The 12,458-nt window shown below is 45.8% G+C and overlaps 1 protein-coding gene across 3 annotated transcripts in view; it reads left to right on the forward strand.

Annotated features, from left to right (window-relative positions):
- The window catches only part of LOC142495807 (cytosolic purine 5'-nucleotidase-like), a 70,349-nt gene that overhangs the window by 56,614 nt on the left and 1,277 nt on the right, over nucleotides 1–12,458 (forward strand). For all 3 annotated transcript variants that reach the window (XM_075601790.1, XM_075601788.1, XM_075601789.1), the window contains exons 14-17: nucleotides 8,388–8,439; nucleotides 9,224–9,284; nucleotides 9,932–10,108; nucleotides 11,379–11,480. In XM_075601790.1, coding sequence (XP_075457905.1) covers nucleotides 8,388–8,439; nucleotides 9,224–9,284; nucleotides 9,932–10,108; nucleotides 11,379–11,480 — 392 coding nt within the window. The remainder of the gene's footprint in view (nucleotides 1–8,387; nucleotides 8,440–9,223; nucleotides 9,285–9,931; nucleotides 10,109–11,378; nucleotides 11,481–12,458) is intronic.

Below are 12,458 nucleotides of genomic sequence, written 5' to 3' on the forward strand. Positions count from 1 at the left end.
TATGTTGGTGCACGTTTGATGAACGGTACCTGCCGTGTGTGTCCACACCCGCGTGCGCTGACAAAGAGTAATGGGATCCGTCGATATCCTCTGTCGAATGGAACGCCTCCCACTGGAATGACCGCCGCGGTGATGGTCACTCTCTCTCTTGCAATCTGATCCCAGACTGCAATTAGAAAAATGTTCACGGAAGCAGTTCTGGCCCTAAGCTGGCTGACCACTAAATGACAGGGTCCCTAACTACAAGGACCTTCACTAAAGCAGCCACAATCTTAGGGTGAGTTGGGCCTAGCTGGGGCCTAGGGGGTCTCTGTCCTAGTGCAGAGATTCAGACCCCTGGACCTATACAACCTCCCCTATTTGCGTCCCAGCTCCAATTAACGTGTCAAAAGTATCTATCTGCCAGCAGGGGAATCCCGTCGCGCTATTGGCTGCTGCAGCCCATGTGATCACTCTGCCCATGAGCACTATGAGGCTCGTAGTCCCCACGGAGCAAATCCCTATTGCTGTCTCGCGCGCGCGAGTGCACTGCGCATGCGCGACTTAGTAATGGCTGCCGCACCAGGGGAAGATACTGCGCATGCGTGCGCAAAGGCAAGATGGCAGCACCCTGATCATTTGCTCCTGTCGGAGCTCTGGCGAGGCGCTCGCCACTCCGGCAGCCCCCACAACCCCGCCCCGGCACCCGCAGCATTTCCGCCGGCCGCGGAGGTGAGAGGGACAAAGAGGGAGACCAAGGAGACCCGGTGAGCCAGAGGGGACCTGGCTACATCCTCCCCCTGATAAAAAAACACCAACGCCCCCCTTGGGAACAGCATAACATAATATGACCATACACATGATTTACACAATAAAAATGCAGATCCCATATATACAACTTATCACATCATGTCAGTTCTACATGAGATTATCCATTTCACTGAACATCACTATGACAGATCTCACTTTACTGCGAGCCCACTGCTGAGCCTCATAATGGAGTGCCCCAAATTGATCATAGGTTATCCTCATTGGAGGCTGACCAACTCTTTGACTCCGGCGGAGCTGCTCTTCGGTCACTCCCTCTGGAGAGTAACTAACATAGTCCTGAAGCTCAGCCTCTTCCATTGAGGGGACTAATGTCTGCACAGTCTTGTTGAGGTACAAAGCACGGGCTTTGTGGATCCAGAGGCTGGCTCACGGGAACCACCCTATGTGGTGCTTGTTTACTGGGCCCTTTACCCGTAGCTTTTCCGCGAGGTGCCCTTGGAATCTGGGGGCCCCTTTGGGAGGGTCCTCAGAGGTTGTGCCAGTTACAGTCTCTTGACTGACCTCTGTTAAGTTCGGCTCCCTATCCAGAGGAGTAGTTAGTATTTCAGGCTCATCGTCTCCTACTTGGGGAATGGGAAGCAGGTGGTTTCTGTGCCATACCTTTACCAGGCCTTCGGAGTCTTTGATACGATAGACCAGGAGGCCGGCATCTGAGACTCAACTTCATATACTCCATCCCTCCACCGATTAGCGAGTATATGCTTCCCGGGAATCCCTAGATTACGAAGGAGGACAGCGTCTCCAGGACGAATTTCCCGATGGCGTACCTTATGGTCATAGCGCCGTTTGTTACTAGCGTTCAATTGATCGGAGGATTTCTCTGCTAATTGGAATGCTTGTTGTAAACTGTCTTGTAACTGTTGTACGTACTTGAAGTGCGTCCTATTGGATATCCCATCGGTAGATATCCTCAGACTTATATCCACTGGTAGCCGAGCTTCTCGTCCGAACATCAGAAAGTAGGGAGTGAGCCCGGTGGATTCGTGCCGAGTGCAGTTGTAGGCATGCACCAAGGAATCCACATGTTTACTCAACTCGCTCTTCTGAGAGCCCATCAGGGTGCCGAGCATATTGAGAAGAGTTCGGTTCAACTTCTCCGGCAGAGCGTCTCCCTCCGGATGATAGGGAGTTGTTTGGGACTTAGTGATCTTCAGCAGCTTAAGCATTTCCCTGATAAGATTCATTTCAAAGTCCCGGCCTTGGTCGGAGTGCAGCTGATTGGGCAGTCCATAATGAACAAAGTATTTTTCCCATAATACTTTGGCTACGGTAACGGCCTTCTGATCTTTGGTTGGGAAAGCTTGTGCGTACCGAGTATAGTGATCCGTAATCACTAATACATTGCCGATGGTGGGTAGGGTCTTCCGTTGGATGCACCTGGAGCATCGCCAGCAGTGCTGTTCCACTGACTCTCATGCGTGGCCAGAAGAACCAGTCTCTTATCAACCCGAGAGTTTTGTCGACTCCAAGATGTAAAGATACATCTATCAGGATTAGGCTCACACACGACCGTGTGAGTACAGTTATTATTGTTATCATTGTATATACCCCCCCATATTCTGTTTTATCAGTATTTATGGATGATGTTGTGGTTTGTCTGTCTTTACTAGACTGTGTATTTGTGTCCCCTCTGTTTTCTATGTGCGATACCATCTCAATCTTCCACGATAGCAGCCGTTCAACACATAACGCGTAGCCCTGGTTCAGGGATTTCTTCCCAGATGTCATCGTCTAGGAGGGTATTCAGTCCCGGCCGACGGGACAGAGAATCAGCTCCGATATTCAGGGGCACTGGTTTGTACTACAGTGTGAACTGGTAATTTGAGAGGGCTGCCAGCCAACGGTGGCTAGTGGCATCCAATTTGGCAGACGTCAGTATATATGTTAATGGATTATTATCTGTCCGTACTTCGAAAGTAACGCCATATAGGTAATCGTGGAGTTTGTCCACAATAAACCAATTGAGAGCTACAAATTCCAATTTGTGTACTGGATAGTTCTGTTCACTAGGGGTCAAGTTGCAGCTGACCACTGGTAGGCCACTGGTCGGAGTCCAGACGGATACTTCTGATGCAAGACGGCCCCCAGTCCGTTGAAACTTGCATCTACATGCAGAATGTAAGGCCTCTCAGAGTCGGCATATACCAGGACAGGTGCCTTGGTTAGGTTCCTTTTCAACCCGATAAATGCCGTTCACAGGCGATTGTCCACTTGTCGCAAAAGGGTGCTTGAGCAGAGGCGGCTTTCTGACCGGTGTCTTCTGGATATATCTTAAGAAGGTTATTGAGGACCTTGGCTTTGCTGGAATACCCTTCCACAAACCGACAATAATATCCACAGAACCCCAGGAAGGAGCGTAGTTCGATGACGTTCTCTGGTCTGGGCCAGTTCACCACAGCTTCGATTTTGTTCGGATCTGTGGTGATTCCATCCGCAGATACTTTGTGGCCCACGTAGGTCACTGAAGTGTGACAGAACTGACATTTATCCAAGGATAGCTTCAATCCTTCTTGGCCCAGTCGACCCAGTACTTTTAGTAGCCGTTCCTCATGTTCTTCCAGTGTTTTACCGAACACGATGATGTCGTCCAGGTATAATAAACATTCCCTTGGATTCAAATCCCCAATTGTCTTTTCCATCAACCGCTGGAACGTGGCCGGGGCACCACATATGCCTTGGGGCATACGATTGAATTGGTAGAATCCAAGGGGACACACAAAGGCCGTTTTCTCCTGGTCTTCAGCGCTCATTAATACTTGATAGTACCCTGACCTAAGGTCCAGTACGCTGAACCACTGGTTCCCGGATAGCGCATTTAGGAGTTCTTCAACCCAGGGACGAGTGTACTGCGATTGTTCAATGTCCGATAATCCACACATAAACGGACCAACCCATTTTTCTTCCTCACCACCACAATCGGCGAGGCGTAGGGGCTAAAGGATCCTGTGACTCTGCCCGCTGACTCCATCTCTTGTAGGATGTCTCTCACATCTTCCACATCCCGAGGGGCTATGTGGCGGGACTGCTCCCGAAAAGGAGTAGTATCACGTAACCGAAGAAATATCTTCAGGGGAAGAAACGGAGCACAGCAGCAAACGAAGAGGGCTAGACACCGGTTTGTAAATAAAAATCCTTAATTCCATGGTAGACATCATGGTATGGGATGAGTAAAAAGCTCTAACGTGTTTCGGGCCGTCGCCCTTTGTCAAAGAGATTCACTACGTTCTGGGTGTTTAATACTTGAGTGTCTCTCCAGGGGGACATGTGTTACTGTGTTACTGGGTGGTCAGATATTTAATACTGACCCATACCTAGTATACAGGTCCCCCACATGTTTTAGGAGTTTATACATGGAGACACAAATCATTTGTGAGCTTAGATAGTGGTTTTGTTCCCTGCTATTTGGATTTATAATTGAGACTTTCATTCATTTATAAGTGATACCCTACAGCTGAGCATGGACTCCTGGAGCTCTGTTTCCTACTATCTACTGACTTTGTATCACGTAACCGGATGGTGTGTTGGGCGCTGCGACTGCAACCCACATCCATATCACTAGTCGAGAATACTTCTCGTCTCGCTTCCAGTTTGGCCCTTAGTCATTCTCAACACTCATCAGTCAGGGTGGAGTCTCCAAAGTCAAAGGCCAGCCCGGCTGTGGGTTCTTGTATTGTGGCCGTATTTGCTTGCACTCCTATCTGCTCGACGGGGTATATTCGCCCTAGACTTTGGCCATAATCGAGGAGCATGGGATACGGGGAGATATTCTGGACAAACACCCGGACTTTCTTTGGCATCTCGGAGGTTCATTCTCTCACTTCAGCCATTAGCTTGTAGCCTCGTCACTCGTCATCCTCAGGGGTACTTTCTAGAGAGAAGAGATGGTCAGCTTCATGCCTTTTCGGATAGCAGCATGTGGCAGTCATGAGTTTCACTCCTCCCGGTAAAATCTCAGTTAACAAGTGTTCAATGTTGTAGAGAATCCCGTGCTCCTCCTGGGCTGCTATCTTGCCACATTCTGTGTGTAGCACTGGGTAGCTTTCAAGAGACGCCAGGGGTAGTTCACCAGCCTCCCACAAGTACATACGAATTATGGCCCGCACTATGTCGATGTTGGTCCCCAATATAATAGGGGCATTGGGGTGTCCTTGAGGCTCCGGGCACACCAGGGCCTCCACTTCATGGGGTGATGCTTGCCCATATTCAGCTGAAGAATGTCCAGGCGAACCTTCACCACGCCGTCAGTGGGGTAATCCTCGTGGCTTAGTCCCCGCAGCTTCATGGCGTCTGCTGACTGCAGTGGCAGATGGTTGAGATCTTCATCGTAGAAGGGCTGATACACAATGGTTACTTGAGACCCAGTGTTCAGCAAAGCTGACAAATATATACCTTCCATGACGACACGTACAAGGGCAGCCGGCCCTACACGTCAAGAAGTGAAGATCATCGGGAAGCGCAAAGTCATGTAAAACAGAAACACATTTCCTGATGGTGCAGTATTGTGATGTTGATAAATAAATATTTAAAGTGCGGTGTGCTAAGTACTCACAAGTGTATGGTGAGTGTTGTTCCCATAAAGGTATCTTTCAGGGACAGCCCGTCTACCCGTGGTAGAAGTGGGTCAGTGTATCTGAGTGGATACTGAGGACCTTAGGTAAAAAATGAGGAAACAGACATAGTGCAGACTGTACGAAATATCTATTAAAATTGGTAAGTGGATGTACAATACACTCACAATGTTTAAAAGAATAACAAGCGTTTAGATCACATATTGGATCTCTGTGCAAAGCAGCTGTATCAGTCCCCCCTTCGCCTCGGCGTGCGTTTCACTGATGCGTCTCACCCAAACCGGAAACCGGAAGTGACGTCATCTGCACTTGGCTCTCTGGGGAACTTCGATCCTTTAGTGGTCTTCTTTCATCAGGGTTCACTCTACGCGTTTCTCCGTATTGCGGTTTCATCAGGAGTGTAATCTGACATGTTCTAAGAGACTATTTATAGGCTGTGCTAGAGTCCCATTGGCTTACAGCAAGCGTCCGGCGGCGGTACTGTCTCCGTGGGAACCGTAGGTGTATCGTCAGCGGCCAGGGAGGTGGCTTCAGCAGATTGAGTGGTGCACTTCATGGATGTAGAATCAAGCATCCCTGCGTATGCCTTCTTCTTCTGCGGGCATTGCGGCGAGATGTGACACTTCTTGCCACAGCGGAAGCAGGACATACCACTGAGGTTGGTCTTGGTCCAATAGGTAGGGGATACTCTTCCCGAAGTGTGAGTGTCGGCTTCTTCGCCATCTGGGTCCTCTTCTGCTTGGGGAGTCTCTTTGGCCACCTTGGGGTGAGAGTCTTCCTTTCTAGACTCCTTCAAGGAGGCCGTAGCTTTCTTTGTGGGAGTCGAGTCCCGACCCGTCTGAGGAAAGCGAAAAATTTAAATTGTTTCTTGAGCTTGCACTCTATCCATTAAATGTTCAAACGAAAGTGGCTGTCCAGGAGCGAGGCCGCTGCTAACTCGAATCACTACCGGATGCAAGGACAAGAGTCCCTGTATGAGCTGAGTGGTACTAAGCCCGTTGGCTTCGTACTTTCGTACCACCCTCTTCTTCACCAAGGTCCATAAGGATAACTGGATCCGTCGGAGGAATTAAGATACTTCTTCCCCATCGGTTTGGGCAAGGGCGTGAAACGTCGCCATCAAGGAGAAGACATCAACCGGAGTGCCGTAGGCTTTGGTGAGTGCATGTAGGAGTGCATGATAATCCACCTGAGGGTGGTCATCCCGGTAGAAGTGTACCATGTGGGCGGCCGGAGGCCGCAGGCACTCGATGATCCTGTCTATTCTACAAAAAGAAACGTTACAAGAACATACAATAATTGCAGCCTGTTTCATGAAATAAACGGATATAAAACAGAGAACGTATCCGTTACCAACACAGCACAGCAAGTCCCTCCCAAAAGAGGTCTCTGGAGTTTAGAAGATGAGAATTTACGTGTCTGGTTGGCATAAAACACACCTCTTGTTGAATTCCAGTTTTCATATCCCAAAACATGCTTTCTATCCCCAAACTTTGCAAAGGGACCAGACTAAGCCCACCTTCTTGTGAGTGTCCTATTTTTCCACTTATCCATCTCTAATGATATTTTTATGGCTTGGGAGAGAAATTAGGTTTTTTTAATTGAAAATGCCTCGTGTATAAAAATAACCCATAACTTTCTGTACCTCCTAGAACAATGTGACCCATATAATTGAGTTTGCCTGTTGCTTAGAAAGCAGTCTTGCCAGGGTTATTTCTAATTTTGTGGGGCAAACAAACTCTGGCCTTTGCACCCTGAAAATCGTGACATATTTGAGATTGTTTAATCTGCTGATTTCAGATGTCACAAATATATATGTCCTATTCTTGGGAGGCACATCATATGTGAATTATGTTGTATTTGGTAAATTTGTAAAGTATGGAGCATGTCCTCCTGGTCATAATCTCTTGTTCTGCCCAGAGCAGTTTGCAATTCCTTTCAAGTTACATAAAGATGCTCTGGTTAATTCTTGGACATTTGGGTTTCAATTTCACTGTAGACATGTTTAAATAATTAAGTAATTGACCAATAAAAAAAGTTTTCCTTTAATAGGGGCCAGATCCAACTCTGATAACCTCTATGAGCCTAGGGGAAAAGCAGGCACTTTTAAAATTTAACATTTATTCAAGTTGATTTTCCACAGAAAAAATGTTATTTTAAAACGCAAATTAACTTTTTGTGTGCCATATTTTCAGCACCCTGCACAGGGAAAAATGATTATTGTCACAATGGCCTTTTCCTCTGTGTGCTGCTATATTCAGTGCTCTGCGTATCTCTGCTTTACAACTGTTCTTCCTGGGATGTCATTATGTGACTGCCGGTGATGTCACTACATAATTTATGACTCTACCTGCGATTTTACAGTCTGTGACATAATTTATAACTCTCCCTGTGATACCACACCTGTGTTATATATGCCTGTGTATGATGTCACTAACTGTGAGAGGGGGGCCATTAGCTAACATCAAGAGGTGCAGAAACAAATGTGTGATTTTAATTTATTTTGATTTCAGACTGAGTTTTCTAGTATTGATGTATCCCCAGTCTTACAACTATCTCAGCTGCTAGATCAGTTATTTACCTTGTATGCTCCTGTATACGATGGAAAGTTATACTGCGACGCCTGTAACTTCCTGTACCAAAAGTGACATCCCCAAAGTTGCAACTTCCTGTGCTACTTTTGTTTTGGTACAATCATAACTTCTGCATGCTTAGGGAATTTTGCGTATCAGACTCTTACAAAGAAAGCTACACCCTGTCATAATTTACGGAACCATAATTGCAACATAGAAAACATTTTGCATCATAAAAAAAAAAACACCACCCCCCCACCAAAGAAAAGAACAAGAATTAACCAAAGTTAGAACTTTATGGGTGTTCTGTGTTTTTTCCCCCCAACCTAAACTACTATGTAAATATGCATGTAACTGGGATCTTTTACAATTGTTAGGCCTTTAAAGGAACATGTTTATAGTGATGGCAGTTAATAACAATATTGTTATTTTTCAGAGCTTTTTGAGGAGCTGAAGAGTCTGGACATCTTCCTGGCTGAGTTATACCAGTACGTTTTAAATATTAATTTAACAGTTTGCAGTGATTCCCAGGCTGTTTGAAGGTGAAAAGCTTTTATCTGATGTTCGCAAAAGGCAACTTCACATTTTTCTTATTTCTTTAACACAAATTTCACTAAAAGCTTGAACCCGTAGACTAGAGGTGACATTTCATCCACATGTAAGGCTTACAGCTGCAGCGGCCGTTATTCAAACAAATCACAGCGCCGATTTCGTGAGCTCTGCTGTACTCCACGCAGCATGAACTGCGATTGCTTTGTTGAATTTCATGGATTCAGTTTCTTTGGGTGTAATGAAATGAATGAATTGCAATGTGTACAGTAATGTGCTACTATGTCAATTTAAGGTGTTTAAAAACCAGAACTTTAAAATGCCATTTTCTGCACTCGCATCTTAAGGCGGTACGGTTGGAAGACATCACGCGTCATGACATCGGTATTCCAATGTGTCAACCCGTGAAGTGTTTGAATAACGGCTGCTGCAGCTGTAAGTGATTTGTGGCAAACTTTGCCATTTCTGCTGTTTTAAAAGGGTGGCCTGGAAATATTTTGTCCATCTCTGATAACGATGAAAAGTTAAATACTAATGCTGTGTTCTGAATCTAATAAAGTTTTTTTATTTTTTATTTTAAACACCTGCCATGCAGACCTGGTGTTAAGCACTTCACTGCCGTTGGTCTGCAATGCATTGTAGTGCAGGGTTTCATGAGCTTTGATGGGTCAATAACCCTTCACCTAGGTAAAGACTTAAGGTTTGTAATTTCTCATCTCTCAGACACATGGATAGCGGAAGTAACGAACGTCCTGACATCACCTCCATTCAGAGGCAGATTCAGGTAAGTTTAGCCGGCCTCTATTAATCAACTAGTGCAATAAGCAATACCATTTTTTTTTCCCAAAGGTAGTTGCTTTTTATTGTGTTATTTTCTTTGATTCATCTGGTTCAGCAGTTGTGGAGTTTGGAGACTTTAATAAACAGCACCCTCTGTTTCCTTTAATCCCCCTCTGTGTAAGGATTTAGGGGCATACTGACAATCCTGTTTTATAGGTGCAGGTCCTGCTGAAAAATTACATAGCTATTGATTATTTTATTTATCATTTTTAAAGGCCCAAAGCCTGTAGTAGTGTCCGTATGGCAACCTCTGCTGCTTATTCTACCTTGCTTCACCATGCAGACTTCAAAGATAATTGTCAATGAAAGTATCTCATCTTAAAGCTCCACTGATGAGGCTCTTTGAAACCCATTGATGTCACAAGGCAGGAGGGGTTTAACAGTTCCATTGATTTTGGTTTGGGGCTCCTATGTTTGCAGACTAACTTTGAAAAAGGATTTAAAAAATGATTATAGAGTTTAGGATTTTGTTAAAAAAAAAAATAGAGGCATCAATCACCCAGTTCATGTTGGTACTAGCAGGGACTGCCTCTAGTATTCAGATTCACTCCTGTGAATGTAAACTCTTGCTGCTTCCTCCCTTGCACACAGAAAGTAACGCACAAGATGGACATGTGCTACGGAAAGATGGGCAGTCTGTTCCGCTGCGGGTCGCGACAGACGCTCTTCTCCAGTCAGCTAATGCGTTATGCCGATCTCTACGCCGCCTCCTTTATCAACCTATTGTATTACCCCTTCAGCTATTTATTCCGAGCTCTGCCGGTGCTGGTATGTACATGGCAGCAAGTCCTTATCACACACACAGTCATATTACAGCTCACATAGCATCTTTGTGCGTAGATTTTGTACAGCCTTTGGCCCAAAAAGCTTACAATCTAATACGTGTTGCCAGAACTCCTTGAAGACATAGAAATTAGATGAAATTCAAGCTTGGCTCTCCCACTTCCAAGATCATTTTTACTAAGGCACCTTGCAATACATTGAATTGAATAGGCTTTGAGTAGCTTCCCGGCTTAGCACTGCTTAGGAAAATGGCCTGGGATCTTTACCATTAGGCCTGGGACATAGTAAACACTTTTGTGCTGCTGCTTGCTGCCGCTCGCTCTACCAGGAGCTTTTTGCTGTCCTGACAGAGGAGACAGCAAGAGCGCTTAGGAGATGGATATCACTGTGTTTGTGTCACTTGGTAGCTGTCAGTGTGTGTGTGGGTGTGTGTCACTTTGAAGTGGTCTGTGTGTTTGTGTGTCACTGGGGAACCGGTGTGTGTGTATATTATATCATATTTTAAAAATTAAAAAAAAAAGACATGTTGTGAGACTAAATTATTTATTAACATTGTGCAACTTTGATAAATATATTCACACACATACATCACATACAGACACACACACACCTCTCTGCTGCCTCTACTCTGGTGGCTCTGCTATCCACCGACACAGTAGGGAAAAAAAAGGCTGCAGCCCCATTGGATGGGAGCGGTCACGTGACCGCTCCTCCGCTCCCCCAAGCGGCAAAATTTCAAACCTGCCTGTCTCTTCATATGTTCTCAGCCTCCGCACGCATCAGCAAGCATGCGGAGGGAGAAACTATAGCCGCGCTGATTACAGATGCAGGGGCTTTGTGCATCTGTTCAGCGCGGCTCAGCCCGCCTCAGCGACGCTGATTTCACCATGTCCTGGGCCTTAGCACACGTGACAAATGTAGAAACATTTTTAATCCTTCGCTACCAGAGAAGCAACCTTTAGTTCTCCAATTTTTTTTACTTGCTAAATATTTTTTCTTTTAGTACAAAATGGGATTCATTTTAAGGGTTCTCTTCCCTATCTGTTTTTACAGCATAACCCTTTCTAAAATAAGGTGAAAAGAGCTTGGCCCTAAAGTTGAATAGATTTACAATTTTCTAAAAATCAGGCATATTACTTTTTGACACCCTTTCCAGCACCAAAGGGGTTACATTGGCACCCAATCTCCCAACCAAGAACCAACATTCATCTCATAGGAATGTGATGCTCACAACTTCTTGTTTTACTTCCCCAAGATGCCACATGAATCAACAGTGGATCACGTCTGTGTGGATGGGGCAGATACCAGCAGTGTGGTCGAGCAACGTCTGCATCAGCTCAACTTGTATGGGCATCAGGTAAGTCTTCAGGCACTATAGACACATGGGTACTAGTACAAGCTGGAAGCTGATCTTGCCATGGTCACTGGCAACTCTTGCATTATAGCAGTGATTATTTTTGTCCATAACCACATACACATTTATTCTATGGAGGTCAGGGTGAAGTATAACAGTATAAGCATGTGTAGATGATCTGTGTGAGCTTGTACAATGTAGGGTGTCTATTTTCAGGTTGTGTATCACCTTTTCGGTGCCTGAGGTCAGACGGCACCAGAGTTCCACAGCACCTCCGGCAGCTATCACATGACCGCCCCCAGCGAATGTATAAGGAGGGGGCACCACTTCAGTTTTGATTGGACATTTCCCCATGACATATTTAGTACACTCTGGCATGCCAAAACCCCATGGCATTCCAGGAAACTGAAAAAGTGGTGTGTGCATTAGTATCTGTATGTATATCAGTGTATTGTGAATTAGTGCAATGTGGTTAAAGCGCACCAGATGCCAACATTAAGGGCCAGCAGCTATGCTTGGCAGAGGGCACCATTACAATTGTGTGTACATATTTGACCTGTATGACTCCCATGAGTATATCTACTCCAAACCTGCTGCATTTAGCCCATTGTCATGTTACTGATTCTGCCAGTATTGATGGTGCCTGTAACACATTGTAACAGAAAGTAAGCCTAAAGCAGTGATTCCCAACCACGGTTCCGTGGAACCCTGGGGCTCCCTCCTATGGACCAGAGACCCCCCCCGGGGTGTTTTTTTTGGTATGTATTTTGTAGGGTGGATTGAGTGAAAGTGGGGTAATTGACGGAAGGTAGGGGCGAGAGTGAGAGAGGGGACAGGAGGGAGTGAGTGAGGAAAAGAGGGAGTAAGAGTGAGACACAAGGGATAAATATATGCTAGGAGGGAGGGGGGAGAGTTAGTGAGATGGATGAGAAAGAAATACATGGGTAGAGGGTGGGAAATAGAGGGTGCTCGTGAGGTATG

The sequence above is a fragment of the Ascaphus truei genome, chromosome 5, assembly GCF_040206685.1.
Source record: "Ascaphus truei isolate aAscTru1 chromosome 5, aAscTru1.hap1, whole genome shotgun sequence".
Taxonomy (NCBI): Eukaryota; Metazoa; Chordata; class Amphibia; order Anura; family Ascaphidae; genus Ascaphus; species Ascaphus truei.